Source organism: Platalea leucorodia, assembly GCF_965183815.1.
Source record: "Platalea leucorodia genome assembly, chromosome: 22".
NCBI classification, from domain to species: domain Eukaryota; kingdom Metazoa; phylum Chordata; class Aves; order Pelecaniformes; family Threskiornithidae; genus Platalea; species Platalea leucorodia.
Window position 1 is genome coordinate 1,137,634 of NC_138844.1, and position 19,650 is coordinate 1,157,283.

Below are 19,650 nucleotides of genomic sequence, written 5' to 3' on the forward strand. Positions count from 1 at the left end.
GCCCTGCCGGCCCTGCGGCCCGACCCCGCTGGCCAACAGCTGCAATGAGCCCTGTGTCAGGCAGTGCCAGAACTCCACCGTCATCATCCAGCCCTCCCCCGTGGTGGTGACCCTGCCCGGACCCATCCTCAGCTCCTTCCCGCAGAACACCGTTGTGGGATCCTCCACCTCCGCTGCCGCTGGCAGCATCCTCAGCTCTCAGGGAGTGCCCATCACCTCTGGCTGCTGTGACCTCTCCTGCATCACCAGCCGCTACTGTGGCAGCAGATGCCCCCCTTGCTAAAAGTGCTTACAACGGCCTCGGATAAGGACCCCCAGGAACTCAAAACATGATGCTGGACAGACGATCAAACTTTGTGCCGCTGTTTTAAGAGCAGCTGACCGTCTCTGGCTTGCCCTGCAAGGGCAGACTGGAAGGGACCAGCCTGGGCTCTCAGAAAACATGGCCAAGGTCTACCTTTCCTCTCTTCCACTCACCCGTCTTCTCTCTTCTCTTTGTTGTCTTGTGCTCCCCTCAAAGCGTGCTGCGAGGACCCCAGAAACCAGCCTTGAATGACCTCCTTGCCTGTCTCCCTTTGCCGGGCACGTCGACAGATGCCCTGTGGGAACCCTGCCACAGGAAAAGGGCAACAGATTCTTGGCTTCTCCTGCTCCTCCCCGCACTGGTGGCCTCCACTTGCAGTGACCTTATTTCCCTCTTTACACTCATTAAAGAATTGCTGCAACCCCGTCTTTGTCCCGTGGAGTGTCTTTCATACTGACTGCCAAGGGAGAAAGCCATTGCTTTGGGGGGAAATTAGGAGGGGGGACACAGGGGGACCCTTCATCACTCCTAGAGGCATTGGAGGGTGGGACACACTGCAGCGAGGCCTCTGAAAGAGGCACTGCCTCTTTGAAGCTGAGGAAGACATCCCGAGTTACTCCACAGCCGATGGTCGTCAGTCCTTGCCTTGCTGCGCCTCTGCTCAGAAATACTCCCTTGGCCCTGCAGCATGTCAGGAACAGGAATCCTGACAACTGCTGTCCTCCAGAGAGGAACTGTGGGCACGTTGGAGGCCCTGGGAAGGTGCAAAGAAGACTCTCCTCAGTGGCGCCCAACAACAGGACCACAGGCAATGGGCACAGGCTGAAACACACGAGGCTGTGTCTGAAACATCATGAAACACTTTTTTTTACTGTGAGTGTGACTGAGCACTGGGACAGGTTGCCCAGAGAGGCTGTGGAGTCTCCCTCCTTGGAGATATTCAAGAGCCATCAGAACATAGTTCTCGGTAACCTGCTCTAGGTGACTCTGCTTCAGAAGGGTGGTTGGAGAAGTCACTTCTAGTGGTCCCTTCCAACCTCTACCATTTGGTGATTCTCCAAAAGACTTTTTACAAAATAACTTTTCCCACAGTTGCTCTGCCCTTCTGGGATAGCAGAAAAGGGGTGTTTCTAGTGCATGCCCATGATCAAAAGCCATAAAGGAGGCTTTTAAATTTTTAGTCTTTTGTCATAGATTACTTCCTGCATCTTTCAAAGGGGCCTTGGTTTCTATTGTCCATATCTGCTTGTTCCTGGCGATACAACAATGTTTTATCATGATCTTTTTAGGGTTGTCACTGTCTAGATTTACACTGTAATCCAACACGAGATCCCTCAGTGCCTCAAAATTGACCTTTTCTCTGTTTGATGCATTTAGAATGATGCCTTTAACCTCTAAATTGCACTTCTCTCTAGACTGCAAGACGCTATAGGATTTAGGGCCTGATGACACAAACGCCACGATATGCTCGTCTGACAGACACGTGCCCATCAACTCACTGAGGAGGGGGTTCCCCGTCCCCTGGATGACTCACAGATATCACGGAGCCTCTGTCAAGATAAAGGTAATGGTCTTGCAGGGCACCTGAGAGATTGTAAAGCTCTAGGTCTGAATACGTTGTGGTGAAGAAACCTATGGAAATGTTAGTATTGTACGCCAGGGTCATGTACCCTTCGGCGTGGTTCCATGAGACGGTGGCTGCATCCTCATCGATAAAAGCACAAGCTGGAGAAAAGAGGTAACTATACAACTCATCTGGTTGTCTTACAATGTTGATGTTGAGTAGGTTGTACCTCTGTCCAAATGTTCCCCACAGAGAATTTAAAAACAGTTTTGCCATTTGATGTTTCATGGAGTTTTTCTTACTGTGTTCAGGCCACAAAATGACATCTTCTTTCTGCCTGTCTGTTCAAGTTTCAATAATTTTCACGTAGCGAGTAATGCCCGATATAAATTAATAACTGTATCCTTCCAGATATTGTCTGGCTCCAAACCTCTGAACCAGCTGGTCCCACTGTGCTCCATGGAAGCCATGAGGTGGACTGCTGCTTCCTCTGCCCCTGCTGTATTTGAGGCTGGGGGCCAAAATGGACCCTTCAAACGCTCCCTCAGGACTTGGGAGGGCAGCAGGCAGCCTCCACAGTGAATCATCCTCATTGTGTTGGGAGGGAGGGATGGAAAGAGAAAGACACAGCATGTCCTCACGCATGGAAAGCCCTTGGGTGACCATCCGAGGATTGTAGGGCTGGGAGCAGCTGGGCCCCTTCCTGTCAATGTGACCCCAGGCAACCCCAGCAGTTTGCCCCAGGCCAACATCACTGCCTTGCATTGGACCCATCCAGGACTTGAGCTGCGTCTTCTGCTGACACTGAGACATTCCTGCCCCAGAAAACCTGGGGCCTCTCAAGCCCAGCACTCAGAAGAAGCCTCTGTGAGGCAACGAGTATGGCATTAGCCAGGAAATGAAAAGGGAGCATCCTGGAAAACAACCACCCTGCCTATGTCATTAGCTGGGATGCGTTCCGTTTGTCACGAGCACCTTAGAAAATTGCCACTTCCGTAGAAGCTACGTGTGGGCCTGGGGCAGGTCCGGGCCACCATAAAAGCCAGCCCAGCTCCCCACTCTCTCATCCACTTCTCTTGCCTCTTTCTCCTTGGGAACCAGGTGAGTCTGAAGCCCTTTCCTTATGTCCTTTTCTGTTCATGCAGATGTGAGGTTCTCCATCCTGTGCTAGGTCATGGTGCTGCTTCTCATGAGGGGCTGAAGACAGGTGAAGGTTTGACTCAGGGAGTGTTTGGGACTTGCCTGAGAAGGCTCTTAATTGAAGAAGTGGGCAGCAGCCTCATTGGGCCAGGTGACACTTTGCAGCACCATGCCTGGATGAGGCCCAGAAACCCTTCTGCCTCACTGCTTAGTTTCTACCTCCTGGCTCAGCAGGTGCCTTTGACACACTTGCAGTGGGGTGATGAGCTCGTGGCAGACTGCTCCTCACATGTGCCTGTGCTCTGATTCCTCTCTGCCCTCTCTCCCAGGTGCACCTCCACCCTCCAGACATGTCCTGCTACGACCAGTGCCTGCCCTGCCGGCCCTGCGGCCCGACCCCGCTGGCCAACAGCTGCAATGAGCCCTGTGTCAGGCAGTGCCAGAACTCCACCGTCGTCATCGAGCCCTCCCCCGTGGTGGTGACCCTGCCCGGACCCATCCTCAGCTCCTTCCCGCAGAACACCGTTGTGGGATCCTCCACCTCTGCTGCCGTTGGCAGCATCCTCAGCTCTCAGGGAGTGCCCATCACCTCTGGCTGCTGTGACCTCTCCTGCATCACCAGCCGCTACTGTGGCAGCAGATGCCCCCCCTGCTAAAGCCACTGGTGACAGCCTGGATGAGGACGCCCAGGAATGCAGGCCTAGATTCTGGACTGAGGACAGAGCTCCTGGCCATCGATTTTGGAGAGGCTGAGCATGCAGTGCTGCCCTTCCAGAGGAGGTGCAGCTGGGGCTCTCTGAAAACATGGCCAAAGTCTAATTTCCTTGCCTTCCACTCTCTCCCGTCTCTTTCTTGTCTGCTTTTCTTCTGGGCTGTAAGACCCCCCCAGAGCCAATGTGGGGGATCTGCTGACCCCTCTTCCTCCGTGGTGCAGGCAGATGGATGCCCTGTGGGATATCTCCTGTGGGCAATGGGCACAGACTTTCAACAGCTGCTAGTGCTCTCCCTGCTCTCATCCCCTCCTCTAGAAGTGATCTCATCTCCTTCTTCAGAGTCATTAAACTTTTCCGCATTTCAGCCTCTGCCTCCACGTAATCCTTCTTTGGTGTCATTGTCTCTAGTTGACAAGGAAGAAAAGCATTGTCTTGGGTGGGGGGAAGTAAGGTGGGGGCACAAGTGGACATTTCATCATTCCCAAAGGAAGGAGAGGGCGGGACACAGGACAAGGAGTCCCTTCCAGTCACTGTCTCTTGGAGCTAAAGAAGACATACTCAGTTCCTCCTAAGCCAGGGGCGATCAGGCCCTGCATTCTGGCATCAGGCCTTTGACACTGTCGCCCACAACATCCTTCTGTCTGAATTGAAGAGAGGTGGCTTTGATGGGTGGACTGTTTGGTGGATGAGGAATTGGTTGGATGGTTGCATCCGGAGGGTAATGGTCAATGGCCCAATGTCCAGATGGAGACGAGTGATGAGTGGTATCCCTCAGGGGTCTGTATTGGGACCAGTACTGCTTGATATCTTCATCAATGACATAGAAAGCGGGATCGAGTGCACCCTCAGCAAGTTTGCGCACAACACCAAGCTGAGTGGTGCAGCTGACACGCCTGAGGGACAGGATGCCATCCAGAGGGACCTGGACAAGCTCGAGAAGTGGGCCCATGTGAACCTCATGAGGTTCAACACGGACAAGTGCAAGGTTCTGCACCTGGGCCGGGGCAACCCCTGGTATCAATACAGGTTGGGGGACAGAGGGATTGAGAGCAGCCTTGCAGAGAAGGACTTGAGGGTACTGGTGGATGAAAAGCTGGACACGAGCCAGCAATGTGTTCTTGCAGCCCAGAAAGCTGTTTCCCGGGCTGCATCCAAAGAAGTGTGGCCAGCAGGTTGAGGGAGGTGATTCTGCCCCTCTAGTCTTCTCTGGTGAGAACCCACCTGGAGTACTTGCATCCAGGTCTGGAGTCCTCAGCACAGGAAAGGCATGGAGCTGTTGGAGAGGGTCCAGAGGAGGGCCACAAAAATGATCAGAGGGATGGAACACCTTTCCTGTGAAGAAAGGCTGAAAGAGCTGGGATTGCTCAGCCTGGAGAAGAGAAGGTTGCGAGGAGACCTTATTGTGGCCTTTCAGTACTTAAAGGGGACCTATAAAAAAAAAAGGGACAAACTTTTTAGTAGGGCCTGTTGCGATAGGACAAGGGGTAATGGTTTTAAACTTAAAGAGAGTAGATTCAGTCTAGATATAAGGAACACGTTTTTCATGATGAGGGTGGTGAAACACTGGAACAGGTTACCCAGAGAGGTGGTAGATGCCCCATCCTTGGAAACATTCGAGGCCAGGCTGGATGGGGCTCTGAGCAACCTGATCTAGTTGTAGATGTCCCTGCCAATTGCAGGGGGGGATGACCTTCAGAAGTCCCTTCCATCCCAAAGCATTCTATGATTCTATGAAATCTTTCCGCATCACAGCCTCTGCCTCCACATATTCCTTTCATCGGTAGACATTGTCTCATATTGCCAAGGAAGAAAGGCATTACCTTGGCTGGCGGGGGATAAGGTGAAGGAACAAGCGAACACGGGGCAGTGGGCCCCTTCCAGTCACTGTCTCTTGGAGCTGAGGAAGACATATTCAAGCTCCTCCACAGCCAGCGGCCATCAGGCCCTGCCTTTTGGCATAGGAGCTGGGACTGGTCCCAGAACACCATTTTACTCCTAAGAAGATGACCAGGCCATCAGGGAGTGGCAAGTTCTCATGAGTTATTGCTCACCTTCCTGAGGACATCAGAGGAGATATCTAAACTCCAAAGGAGGACAGGTGGCCTCTGCCTGAGATTGAGCTGTTGGTACCACTCACTGTGGCTGCAGACCGGATGCCATCACTAGACTGGATCCAGATCCTCTCCCCTTCCTCATCGGTGAGGTGCAGAAGCAGGAAAAGCTGAGGATGCAGTATGAGCAAGACTGAGGTCTCCCTAAAGGGGCTTAAGTCTAAGAAGCATCAGGAGAAGGGCAAAAGACAGTATCTGGGGAAGTGCAAAGGAGGGTCACAGAAGTAAAAAGCTGACCCAGGCAAGATGGGAGAAGTGTCTTGCCCCTACACAAGCAGAGCAGGGGAGGCAATTCCTTCCTGGTGATGTTCAAGGATCCTGAGCTTCCCACACTCTCCTCCACATAGCTCCTGAACTGTCAGCAAAATATTCCTGACAGCGTATTGGCTGAGGCCTGTCCCTGTGCACAGAAGAGCTCCCCAAACAGTTCAGTGAAGCCTGATGTGTGCACACATGCGTTCCTGATCCTGCCAGGCTGAAAACACCAATGATGTCTGATGAACAGTTGTCCTTTGCAGACCTAAAAGGATTCAAAAGGAGGACTCCAAGTTCAGCCAGAGCTCAGGTTATCCCACACTTCTGAATTCAGCCTCCACAATCACCTGAGCAAAAATATAACTGCTGCAAGATGGATTTTCACCTGAATGCCCTCCCGTGGTCAGCCTGGACTGAGTAGAGTGGAGGAAACCGTCACAGGGCTTGTCAAATGGAAACCTTGGTTCATCCCTTGTGCTCCTTCCCACTTGGGGATTTCCACTTTCTTGGGGACTGAGGGATCCAGTTCTTGCCGAAGCTGTGTCAGCACTGCTGTCTTCTCAAGAAATGCCTACTCTGGAAAGGTCGACCCTGACGGGGTTTTGAGGAAAACCCGGAGAACACAATGAAGCTCTTTCTTTTTTTTTTTTTTTTCAGAGAAAAAAAGGAACTTTTTACAAGGGACTGACTGCAAGGCTCAGGTGAGTCTCTGACTGGTTCTTTCCAGCCCTTGGGGAGGTGCAGAGTGCACAGATGAGAATGGACAAGTGCTCTCTGCACAGCAAATACTCTCTTGTCCTAGGGTATACAGTGAAACCAGTTCCAGAGCAGGGGTTCTTTCATTACTTTCTCCTTCCTCTCAAGCCACTGACACTAGCCCCTTCTGGAAGAATATAATCGCCTGCAGATCTCTGAGTGCACTGAGGAAATAGTGCACAGACACATCCCCTTCCTCCCCTGGGTTGCTGCACAGCCAAAGAAACTCGCTGCACAGCCAAAGAAACTCCCTGCACCAGGGTGTCTTGTACAGCACAGAGGTACAAGACACTGTCAGAGACCTCAACTTCCTCCAGCCGCAGGAGGCTGTATTTCTCTGTGGTGTTCAGCAATGTGGTGAGATGGCCGCTCTGCTTGGGGCCAGCTGATGCTTGCTACAAGACCAGGTGTGAGGCTTCGCCTTTCTTCTGCTGGTACCAGAACAAGCCATGCAAGTTAGAGACCTGGTAGGCACAGGTTGTTTGGAAGGCGTTTCTCTCCTCTACTGTGACTTGTCCTTCTTGCTGGGTGACAGTGGTCTGTCCCATGGTGCCTGGAAGAAAGCAAAGGTCAGCAACTGTGCAGGGAATGGCTCTGAGAGGCAAAACAAGAAGGGATGCAAAGCGTCGGAGGAGAAGGCTCCCTGGGCCTTGCTCTGCAGCCAGAGCTCCATGGATGGGAACAGCAAGGCGGTGGGTGTTTTTGGGCCTCAGCTCAGCGTGAATCCCACAGCACAATAAGGTCAATTACCTCCCACAGGGATATCCCCAGAGAGAGCCAGGTCTTCCATGCTGACTCTCATGCTACCCAGAGTCTCCAGGGAACAGCCTGTAGCGCCTGGCTCTCCTGTGCTAGTTTCATCCTACTCCTCATTCCCTGTCCTCTCAGAAGTCTCGGAGGTCATGGGAGGGCGAAGGAAGCACTGGCATTGTGGACATGCAGGAGAAATGGCTAGCCAGGGCATGCTGCACGACATGTACCAGCCAGGAGAGACACTGGGACACCCTAACACTGTGAGTGGGACGGAAGAGCTTTCATGTCCCGGCATCAGCTTTCAAAAGGCCTGTGTGCCAGAAAAATATGTAGTTCGGAGATAGAAAAGAGCTTCTGCAATGATATGTCTGAGAAACACTGGGCCCAGACAGATCACAAGAGAAAGATGGAGAGAGGTGGACAGCTGGCAAGAGAAAAGGAAGGCAAGGGGTCTAAGACGACAAGGAGAGGAGGTGTTTCTTCTCGGTCTCATCTTTTCTTCTCCATCAGTAACAGCATCTTAGAACCATAGAATGTTCTGAGTTGGAAGGGACACACAAGGATCACCGATTCCAACTCCTGTCCCTGCATAGGATAACCCCAAAATTCACACAATATGTCTGAGGGCGTTGTCCAAATGCTGCTTGAATATTGTCAGGCTTGGCGCCATGACTACCTCTCTGGGGAGCCTGTTCCAGTTCTCCACCACCCTTGGGGTGAAGAACCTTTTCCTAATATCCAACCTAAGCCTCCCCTTGAGGTTTTTACTTTCTCTATCTTGAGAAAATAGGTCCAAATCCACCCATGTAATCCGATGCCCGTAAGTCAAGAGCAGCTCCCTGCAGAGATCTGTTGAGGGGTGAGGGTCTCGTGAGAAGAAGAGGAATCATGGTTCCAGTCAAAGCCAATGCTTCCCCAGTGGTTGCCTCAGGAAGGCAGCGAGGATGAGATACCCAAGGTGCACGCTGAGACCCATCCTTCTGCATGTGTGAGAGGGAGACTCAAAAACCCCACACGTCCCCACCAAGAGCCCCGAGAGAGCAGAGCTGCTGGAAATGACTCTGCAAGGGGAACAAAGAAAGAAATGGGGAGGAGAAAATGCTTGGTCTTAGCATGCCTGAAATGCCCTTGCTGTGGTCCTCCCTCCTCCAGCAGTGACACGTGTCGTTCCTGCAGCCAACACCTTCTGCCTTTCCAAGGTGAAGGGTATAAGGGGTAAATGCTTGCACGTGGTGACCAACCTCTCTGACACATCCTCCTGTGCAATATCTTGGGAGTCTCTCCTTCTCTGATGCCTCTTCTTCCTCTCTCACCAACCACCAGCCCTCGGTGCGGTTGGCCTCTCCAAGCTCCTGCACAGTGTCTAGCCCCAAACTCCTGTCAGCATACCCCCCAAACCCTGCAGACCCTAACTGTCCCTCTCAGCTCCCTCAGGCACAGTGGACGTTCTCCCTCTCTCCAAAGGAAGGTATCTCAGGAATCAATAAATGAAGCTACCTGCCACACTGCCCAGCCAATCTCATAAACCAGCTTCTGAAAGGCTCATTGGGGGGAAACCCCCAAACAACAAAAACAACAAACAGCCTTTCCACTTGACCATAACCTTTCCATTTTCAGTTTCCTCAAAACCAGTCCTCTCCTTACTTCTAGCCTTTAACAAACAAACCTGCCATACTGTTTTCACTCTTTCCATAGCATTATTGAGGTTGGCCAGGGCTGCGTCCAGTCAATTCTTGAAAACTTCCGAGGCCAGAGACTGCACAACATCTGTGGACAGTGCTTTCCAGTACGTGAGAATTTTCAGGGTCCAAAAAAAGTGAAAGCGTTTCTTATATCTAAATAGACTTTCCTAGTGTGCTGGTTTTGGCTGGGATAGAGTTAATTTTCATCATAGAAGCTAGTATGTTTTGCATTTGTGCGGAAAACAGTGTTGATAATACAAGGATGTTTTAGTTACTGCTGAGCAGTGCTTACACAAAGTCAAGGCCTTTTCTCCTCTCACACCATCCCACCAGCAAGGAGCTGGGGGTGCGCAAGAAGCTGGGAGGGGACACAGCTGGGAGAGCTGACCCCAACTGACCAAAGGGATATTCCATACCATATGATGTCTTGATCAGTATATAAATCTGGGGGGGGGAAGAAGAAGGAAGCGGTGGATGTTGTTAGGAATGATGGCGTTTGTCTTCCGAAGTAACCGTTACGCATGATGAAGCCCTGCTTTCCTGGAGATGGCTGAACACCTGCCTGCCGATGGGAAGTAGTGAATGAATTCCTTGTTTTGCTTTGCTTGTGCGCGTGGCTTTTGCTTTACCTATTACACTGTCTTTATCTCAATCCACAAGTTTTCTCACTTTTACCCTTCTGATTCTCTCCCCCATCCCACTGGGCAGGAGTGAGCAAGAGGCTGCACATGGTGCTTAATTGCCAGCTGGGGTTAAACCATGACACCCGCATTCCAAATTGTGTCCGTTGCCTCTAGTCCTACCATTGTGCACTTTGAGAAGAGCCTGGCTCCATCTCGTCCATGTCCTCAGAGCACATAGACACCCATAAGGTCTCCCTTGAGCCTTCTTCTCCTAAGGCCCTGTTCCTTCAGTCCCTCTTAGTGCATCATGCCCCTTGACTGCCTTGGTGGCTTCCACTAGACTCGCTCCCACATGTCAGTACCTTTCTTACATACCACAGGACCCCAGGCACGGTCTCATGAGCGAATCAATAGAGGAGAAGGATCACTTCCCTGGGTCTGCTGGCTGCACTTTTGCTAAGACATCGCAGAGTGCAGCTGGTCTGCCTTGCCCCGAGGGCACACTGCTGACTCCCCTTCAGCCACTGGCCACCAGGCATCCCCTGCCTTCCCAGCTCTCTCACCTATAACCTCTGCCTCCAACACGGTCCAAGCTACATCACAAGATGAAAGGTGCCTGTCCCCAGAGGAACTCGTTGCTCTTGCCTCAGGCCTTTGGAGAAAAGTCCTGTTTTCTTGTGTCCTACCTGGATGGTCACTTCTGGTGGGAACTGCAGCGCAGATTCCTTCTGCGTGTGATCTGTAGAGCCAGAAAGGTATTTCAGCTTTGCCTGCCTCCCTATCCATCTAGCCATCACTTCAGCAGCTTTCTCACTGGCCTCATTCTCCATCTCACTTTCTATAACCTCCCAAAGGCTGATCCATGTCTCTGAAGTGCAGGTTCAAGGTTCAGCCAATTCCTAGACGCAAGGCAAGAAAGGGATTTTCCCTCCTTGGGCTAATTTGGCCAGGGAATAAATAAATCACAGGAGCAATGAGGTCTCCTGCCAAGAGCCATTCTCTCTGACAACAACCCCCAGTGGATGCTGAGGGAAGCATAGGAGCAAGACAAGCAGGTAGGATACTTCTGTTGAGTACCCACTCCTGTGTCCCAAGTCCCTGGGCCTGGACTTGCCTGAAAAAGTCATGCCCATACATGTCCCGAAAGTTTTTTCACTGCTGCACAGGCTGGGGAGCCACAGACTGTGGCACAGATGACCTTCCCCTCTGTTTTATAGACAGGCTTCATCCAGCCCTTCAGATATGCACATGGAGAACCCCTGGCTGCTTGTGCTACCCTGAGCTCCAAGACACCATCACAGAGGCAAGCATGCAGTCTGGCCAGTTGGAAGCCCATTTGAGGAATGCCTGGAGAAGGGATCCTTTGCCAGTTCAAGGCAGGGGCTTCTGCCTTTGCAGAAACCGGGTTTCTCTCTCTGCTTCTGAAGCCCAAGAACATGGACTTCAAACAGTTGAGTGAGCTACTAGAGCCATACGGGCTTCCCTGGGGACCAGATGGACAGAGGCCTCTCCGCTCAGGGCCCTAAATGTGTCTTTACAAAGGGGATCCAAGCTGTCATCCTGTCTCCGGGACTCCTCCTGCACACCAAAAGGCTCTCCATTTGGTGTGCAGGGAAATCCTCTACAACAGCCTCATGGCCTGGAACCTATGCAGAAAACCTGAGGATTCCTGTCACCTCTACATCATTTTCTCTTGTCTGTGTTGAGCTCAAACTTCTGGCATTGTGGGATGGCCTCCAAGCACCGGAAGAGACCGCCTGGGGGCGGGGGGGAGTGATGGAGGGGAGCCTGGGAGAAGCCCGATGCTGACTCCGATGCCGGTGCCTAGCCGTTGCCATTGTTCATGCCGATGCTAGTGACAGGCAGTGGGGGAAGCGCTCCGGGGTTCGTGGGCAGGTAGGCAGGGCCAGGTGGCTCCAGCAGGCAGAGTGGCAGCGCCCCCTGTCGGGGATGGCCAGGGCTGTCATAGAATCATGGAATCACAGAATCGTAGAGTGGTTTGGTTTGGTTTAGTTTGGGAGGGACCTCGAAAGACCATCTAGTCCAACCCTCCCCCCCCCCCCCGCCATGGGCAGGGACATCTGTCGCTAGATCAGGTTGCTCAAAGCCCCATCCAACCTGACCTTGAGCACTTCTGATGATGGGACATCCACAACTTTTTTGGACAACCTGCTCCAGTGCATCACCACCCTAATCGTAAAATATTTCTTCCTTATGTCAAGCTAAATCTACTTTCTTTCAGTTTAAAACCATTACCCCTTGTCCTGTCACTACAGGCCTTACTAAAATGTCTCTCTCCATCTTTCTTTTAAGCCCACTTTAAGTATTATTACTTTGTCTTTTGAAGAGAGGGTATTTATCTTAAGGCAACTTCATCAGGCCAGCTTCCTTTCTGGCATCCCGGCCTCAGCCTTTGCAGCTGCAGGGTGTGTGGCTCACCACAGGCACACCACCCTTGGCTCCCATGTGAGCGTGTCAGGGCAGCACCTCTCCCTGCATTGAAGCTGGAACTGGTCCCAGACCGCCCTACGCTGATCACCAGGGATGGGCTGCATCTTGTCAGACTTTGGGAATTTTTTGACTTGTAAAGTGCAGAACACCTGAAGTTGCAGCAATAGAGATGGTCTCTAGCTTTGACTTTCTCTTTCATGCACAGACTTTGCAGGCTGAAATTCCAAACAAGACCCTGTGGCTTGGACCCCAGTACACCTTCTCTCTTTCCTGCAATGAGAACACAATCGATTGAAGTACTTCTGGCCAACCCCCCAAAGCCCCAAAGCCCTCTGCTGTCACTAAATCCACCATGGATGGCTGGTGCCTCATTTACCTTCTTAGCACTGGGCTTTCAAGGACTTGTGGAAAGTTGTCAGGGGCAGAGAAGTGGCCGGTGGAGTCCTGGTTGTCAGCGTGTGGGGAGAGCCTGTGCTTCCTCATGTGCATATGCATCTGGCTGTGCCTTTGGGCGTTTTCGTGCCTGCGTGCTTGCATTTGTTTGTTCATTTGCAATTGCACATGTGAGAGTGAGTGTCTGCCGGGGTGTTCGGGAACAAGTGCATTTCTGTATGCGTGTGCGCGTGAGTGCTCGTAGTAGCCACTACAGTCTCGTATCCTATTTCCTGCATGAAAATCCAGATGGCTTGATAAAACTGTACAACTGGAAGAACAGAAATCCCCACAGCACTGTCCTCCACGAAAAGGGAATTGTGGCTCATGAAGCATATCTCAGAACAAGTGAAAGAGCCTCCACACGAGGATGTCTTTGGAATCTGAATTGGTCCCACAGGGCTGAAAAGACATATCTGCTGAAGGGAGGCTCTTTCAGCCCAAACTCACTGCCCTGGAAGGGAGGACCTCACGGAACGATCTTTGTTCTCAGCAAAATTCATGGAATCGTAGATTCATAGAAGCATACGCTGCTTTGGGGTGGAAGGGACCTTGAAAGATCATCTTGTCCAACCCACCTGCCATGGGCAGGGACATCGGTCACTGCACCACGATGCTCAAAGCTCCATCCACCCTCTTCTTGAACACTTCTAATGATGAGGCATCCACAACTTCTCTGGGAAACATTTTCCAGTGTCTCACCACCCTCATTCTATAAAATGTCTTGCTTATATCTCATCTAAATCTACCCTGCTTTAGTTTAAAACCATTGTCCCTTGTCCTGCCACTACAGGCCCTGGTAAAAAGTCTCTCTCCATCTTTCTTAGAAGCCCCATATACATACTGCAAGGCCGCAAGAAGGTCTCTGCAGGGCCTTCTTTTCTCCAGGCTAAACAGCGCCAACTCTCTCAGCCTTCCTTCATCGGAGAGGTGTTCCAATCCTCTGACCACTTCATGGCCCTCCTCTGGACTCAGTCTAATGGACTCTGCAGACTCTTCCCACAGTCAGAGAAGAGACATCAGCTCACACACAGGACTTATCCCATCCCAAAGCAGATGTGCACATTAATGGGACAAATCATCTTTCTGGAGACACTGATCCTGCAAGTGACCATTTGTGGCCTTTGAGCTCCCCAGCTAGCATAAGCTTACAGCAGGGCCTGCGTAGCTGCTCACGTGTGCATGGCTTCATCATGCCATCAGAAGTGAACCCACAGGCTGTCCTACCAGCCCCTACAAGCACCTCCATCCCATGCCTAAACCCCATATCCCTGTCCAGGCTGCTCTAGGAGAGATGGAGAGCAGGGAGAGGACTTCTGTGCCAGCAAATGAGCTCAACCTGGGCACATTACTCTCAGCAGCTGCATCTCCCCCTCACACCAGGTGCAGATCAGTTTTCTCTCAACCACACTGAACTCTTGGACACAGGAGTTGCAGACGATGACTCTCTCAATTCCAAAACATGTGCGGTAGCCGTGGACAGTGCAGACCGCCTCTCTTGGGGTGTGAGTCTTCTCAACTAACTCTCGATGCCTAGAGGTCGAGATGGGTGTGCCTGTGTTGTTTAAGCTAGCTGTCTAGTTTATCTTGAGGGTCAACAGAAGAAAAATAGGTGCTTCTGAGGTATGGATTGCCTCATTTGTGTGAGGCAGCACCTTTTGAACAGGCTGAACTGAGGCTTGACAGCACCTATCTCTCTCTGCTGACGATCAATGGAGCAAAGATGAGTAGGTCACCTGGAGACACAGCTGCTCTGGAGGCAGAGGAGATCAATTTCCCCGTACTCAAGTCTTGTCTGACTTTGCACTTAGATCTTTACTTAGATCTTCACTTCAATGAAGACTGAAGACATAGGCCTTAACTGCAGTTAGAGGCTCAGAAATGAGGTAGGTGAATCCCTTACCTTACTCTCTCTGTAGCCTTGTGTCCATGCTTGCCTTTAGTTCTCTCCCACCCTGGAGGTTTCAAGACCATGTCAGTATCCAGCACCGAATACTTGACACTTCCAGTCTCTTGGGACGTGGCTCTTTCAGACATCCTCCGCATGTCAGCAAATGGCTACACAAGAGAGCACTGGGTTCCTGACAAGGTCCACATACCACAGCTGCAGGCAGGAGGCAAACACCCAGCCTGACAGCCACTTGAGAGAATTGCATTGCTGTTCTTTAATTGGCCTGTGTGAAGAGAGAGCATTAGCTGCCTGCGACAATCCCATGAAATCCCCCAGAGATCAAACTCCCTGTGGCACACAGAGGGGAATCAGAAAACCGTCTCCTCGGCGTGGCCAGTTTGAACTTCAGTGTGTTAATGACGTGGGTGTGGGGATGATTTCCTGCTAATGATGCTGGTGACTCTCTGATGTACGCTCTCACTATATGGAGCTAAACTGCAGAGACTTTACACTGTGTGTGCACACAAAGCTCCCCTTTGTGGAAGTACAGCGGTGGCCGTGAGGGGGAAAGAAAATCGGGAGCACAAGCTGTCAATACCTACCAGGTGGATGGAGAGGAAACAGGGTCAGGCAATTGTGTACAGCTTGAAGTGAGTTGGCAAGGTGAGAGCTGCTCGTCCACGCTTCTCCTGACATCACTGCATCCAGAGTCCCTCCAATAAATCAGCCTCTTCCCAATGTTCTCCCTCAGCCAAGGGGACCATGGCTTCATCTGGAGGATGGTGCATGAAGAGATGTCATTTGGACCAGTTCCATTGGCTGAGCTGTGAGTGAAGCCTGCCCAAGACACAAAGCATAGACTTGCAATGCCTTGCATGGTTAAGGAGAGATGGATTTAGGGGGATTTCTCTGCTCTTTAGCCACATGAGATTTCTGGTATGGAAATTCCTAAGGAGGAAGAAAGGAGAGAAAGGGTTCATTCAGACGGTGGTCCAGCTCTCTCTGTCTCCTGTCTTAGACACCCACCTGAGGATGAGATCCATTCTCCTCTAGAGAACTGATCAAGAATCCTCCCTTGTCTGCAGGGAGAGCATAGATTATACCCTGCATTTTGCCTGGCTTCTCAGCAGAGCTGCCTTGGAGGGGATTTTTGCCTTCAAGCACTGAGGCATGGATATCTCTGCCCAAGTTGAGATGTCTGACTTATCCATCTGAGCTTCTCACTAGACTCCTGCCTTAGACCTCAGAGACAACCTGGAACTTCTAGAGGGCTTTTAGCCATGTACATACGGGAAGATGAGCCATGTCTCCCCCGTGCCTTTTCTCTGTCCATTGAGAAAGAAGGAGGGTAAGCTGAGGAGCTGAGATAGGAGTATTTCATTGTGGGTCTTTCAACTTGGTCAGCAGAAATCCTTCCCCTCACTCTGCGATGGCAAGATTTTAAAGAGGTGAACCCTAGCCCTAGGAGCTATGCTGAGAAGCAGACGTCAGTGGAGGGAATGGAGGTATTTCCCAAAGCTTCCTGTGCTGGGACTTGGAAGAAAGCAAATATACAAGACCATGAGTCCTTGAGCAATGACTGTCAGACTAGCCTGCTGCCCTGTGCCACTGCCATTTCAGTCAGAAGCTCTTGTGTTGAACTGACCTAGAAGAGGTAAGAAAATCTCTTCCAGTGCCACGTTATCATGACAGTTTTCCAATCCCTCAGTCTCATGTGCTGAAATCACAACTCCATGCCTCCTGCCCTGAAGCGTGCACGTATGTTATTCCCTTCCTCACTGCAACAGCCTTTCACGTAGCTGGAGACCCTCACACTTCAATGCGATTGGCCAAGTCCCCAAACTGCAGAGCTGTGAAATGCTGGCTGGGGAGCAAGTCTCTCTTTACACTCATTGGGAGGACATCAGCCCTTCCAAAGGGCACTTGCTTTTCCCCTTCCCATTGTCAATTCAGAACAGATGTTCTGAATCACGTTCTCCAAGCTCTTCTCTCTGCACACTGACAGTGAAGGGAGCCCACGTGACCACTTCCTAAGGAGGAGGCATCAACATGGCTGATACACTTTCATGAGCAGTGTGGGATTGATGTCAGCTGAGTGTAGAGCTCTCCAAGTGAGATGACTGAGTCCAGACTGAACGTCTACTCCTCCCTTCTGGAAGCAGTGGTGCTTCTGGAGCTCATTCACCAACCTCCTGCGTCCACCTGTGCTGGCCACTTGGCTCTTAGACCTGCAGGCAGGCCCAGGCACCAGTGCCCAAGGACAGGCTGATGCCCACCCTTGTCACCTGGCAAAACCATAAGAGCAGTTGTGCCTCCTGCCCAAGCTTTGTTCTCCAGCTGTGGCCATCAGTGGAGGCAGAGGGAAAGGGAACAAGCAGACAAGCTGATAGGTCACTTGCCCTGAGTACTCACTCCAGTGTCCCAGCTCTTTTAAGCAGAAGGCAATTACAAGGCTGGCTTGCCTTGTTTAGGGTGCAGCCACCAAGTCAGCTTTCTTGGACTCTTTTCATCATCAAAGACCCTGGATGTTAGGCGCAGCTGTAAAAGTCACGCTGGCACCTACAGAGATTGGTAGCATTCTCCCCAATACATCTAGAAGAGACGCTCCTCCTATATGCTGCATCGCTCCGTTCCCTGGCATCTTTCCCTCTTTCAGGCTTCATCTCTATTAGCAGGACATGCAGGAATGCTCAGTACTCAGGGAAATGAGGCCTCGGTGGGTGGAGTGGCGGCGCCCCTGTGTGGGCTCAGCCGGGGCTGTCCCCTCGCACCTGTTGCACACGCCCAGCTCTGCCTGCGGTGGTTTCTGCTCCTCTCCCTGTGTATCCTAGCACGCAGTAACACACCACCACTTCCCCATGTGAGCGTCAGGCAAGCCATAGGGCACTGGAACAGTGGTCTGCCACCACCAGCAGCCACTCCAGTGTTTCCAGCAGCAGTCTGGAACCTTTTAGACTGCTCACAAAGAATGCAGGGCCTCAGCCAGGGAGCAGATGGTAGGCATGGATGAACTCAGTGGACTGTATGTTGGGGTGTGAGCAGGTGATTCTGATACTGGTGCCCACGGTGGTCTCTGGTGATGGCTTCTTCTGCACCTGGGGTCCACCAGGAGCCAGTGCAGGGAAAGGAGAGGAAAATGCCAAAAATCACCAAATATCACTCAGCTCTGATGGCTTGTTTCCCAGAGAAATGGTCAGAAACAGTGGCAGTGAGATAGAGCTGGACAGGAACGGATGGGGACGCGTGCCCACAGGGACAGGGATAGAGCATGATCCTGGTGTCATTTTGTGGAGCGACGGGGAAATGGCTGGGATGGGATTTGAAATTGTTGCATGGGGAGATGACATGAGTGTCCGATGCATGGATGGCCGGATGGATGACGAGAGGAAGAGTAGAGAGGAGAGCTGCGAGTACAGTGTAGGAGAGGGTGCTGAATTCAGAACAAGAATGAATGCTGAATGCACAAGGGGATGCAGGGCTATGCGGAATAATGGAAAGGTGCAGGAAAGCAAACTTGCGCCTACAGGTATGAAGAAAGCAGAGGGAAAGATGAGAGAGGGCTCTCAGTAGGAAGAGAGGTTAGAGATGGTAGGTGCATGGAGACATGGGTCAAAAGACGGGTGGGTGGGTGGATGGACGCGTGGATGAAGAAAGAGAGGACCACTGGCAGGGAAAGTGGGTGTTACAGTGAAGGACAGAGGCCTGAATGCAGGGAACTACCTTCTGAACGCACAATGGAAACAGTAGGTATATTGAAAGGCAGCTGTACACGTAAGCAAGCTCATACCAATAGAGTGGCTGGAGACAATGCAAGAATACTGAGCGGGGACTCAGTCCCCACTTTCAGAGTTGGGAAATGGGGAAGTGAGACGGCAGACAGGCAGGGAGGGTGAGAGGTGCCTTGAAGAATGAGCACAGCCCTGGCCACCCACAGCTGATGCCCGCCCTGCACACGCAGTGGCACCGCGGCCAGCCCCACCAGACCTGCACATCCCACCCTCTGCCATCCACCTCTCACTGCCCATTGCCAGCGCGGGCTGTCTAATATGGCTCCAGCACCTACTCTCCGCTGCTATCGCCCACTGCCACCAGCTCTGCCCTGGGGCTGCGCCACGTGTCGGCACCGCTCTTCTCTGTCTCCTCTGAACAAGTAGTTGTAGCAAGCAAGAAGGTCTCCTCTGAGCCATCTCTTCTCCAAGATGAGCGGGCCCAGTTCTCTCAGCCTTTCCTTGCATGTCATGTTTGCCAGCCCCCTAATCAACTTGGTGGCCTTTTTTGGACTCACTTCAGTATGTCAATATCCTTCGTGGACTGGGGAGCCCCAACCTGGAAGCAGTACTCTACGTGTGGTCTCACATGGGACAGAGGGGCAACGTCACTTTCCTTGACCTGCTAGCAACACTTTTACTAGCTCAGCTCAGGATACTTTTAGCCGCCTTTGCTACAAGGGCACGCTGTGGTCTCATGTTCAGCCGTGTGTCTTCTAAAAACCACATGTCTTTTTCTGTGGACCTGCTTCCTAGGCAGCCAGCCCCCAGCCTGCATGACTGCATGGGCTGGTTTCTCCCCCAGACTCAAAACCTTGCCTTGCTCTTTTTGACCCTCATGACATTCCGGTCAGCCCCTTCCTCCATGGTCACAAGTCTCCGAGCCTGGTAATCCAGCCAATCTTCCACCCACCTTATCATCCTCTAACTGAACCCATTCATCTGCAAATTTGTCATAAAGGAAGTACAGGAGAGGCTGTCAAAGGTGTTACGAAACTCTAGGTACGCACATTGCCTACCCTTCCCTTGTCCACAGTGCCCATCACCTCCGAGAAAGCAATGAGGTTGGCCCTTGTCTACACTAGAGCCTCAGCTCAGAAACAACAGCACCATGTAGAGGGAAATCTGCCCTGGCTGAGCTCTCCCAGCAGAACTCCCTGGCAGTGGTCACACCAAGGTCACTAAAGGGAAGGGGGAAACTGTTGTCT

At 51.8% G+C, this 19,650-nt stretch overlaps 1 protein-coding gene across 1 annotated transcript in view; it reads left to right on the plus strand.

The window, feature by feature from the left end:
* The window catches only part of LOC309599961 (feather keratin Cos2-3-like), a gene marked incomplete at both ends in the record, with an annotated part of 5,468 nt that extends 1,804 nt beyond the window's left edge, over nt 1–3,664 (plus strand). Inside the window, one exon of the mRNA XM_082331904.1 lies at nt 3,357–3,664. Within this exon, the coding sequence (XP_082188030.1) occupies nt 3,357–3,664 (308 nt within the window). The remainder of the gene's footprint in view (nt 1–3,356) is intronic.
* Nucleotides 3,665–19,650: the final 15,986 nt, after the last annotated feature.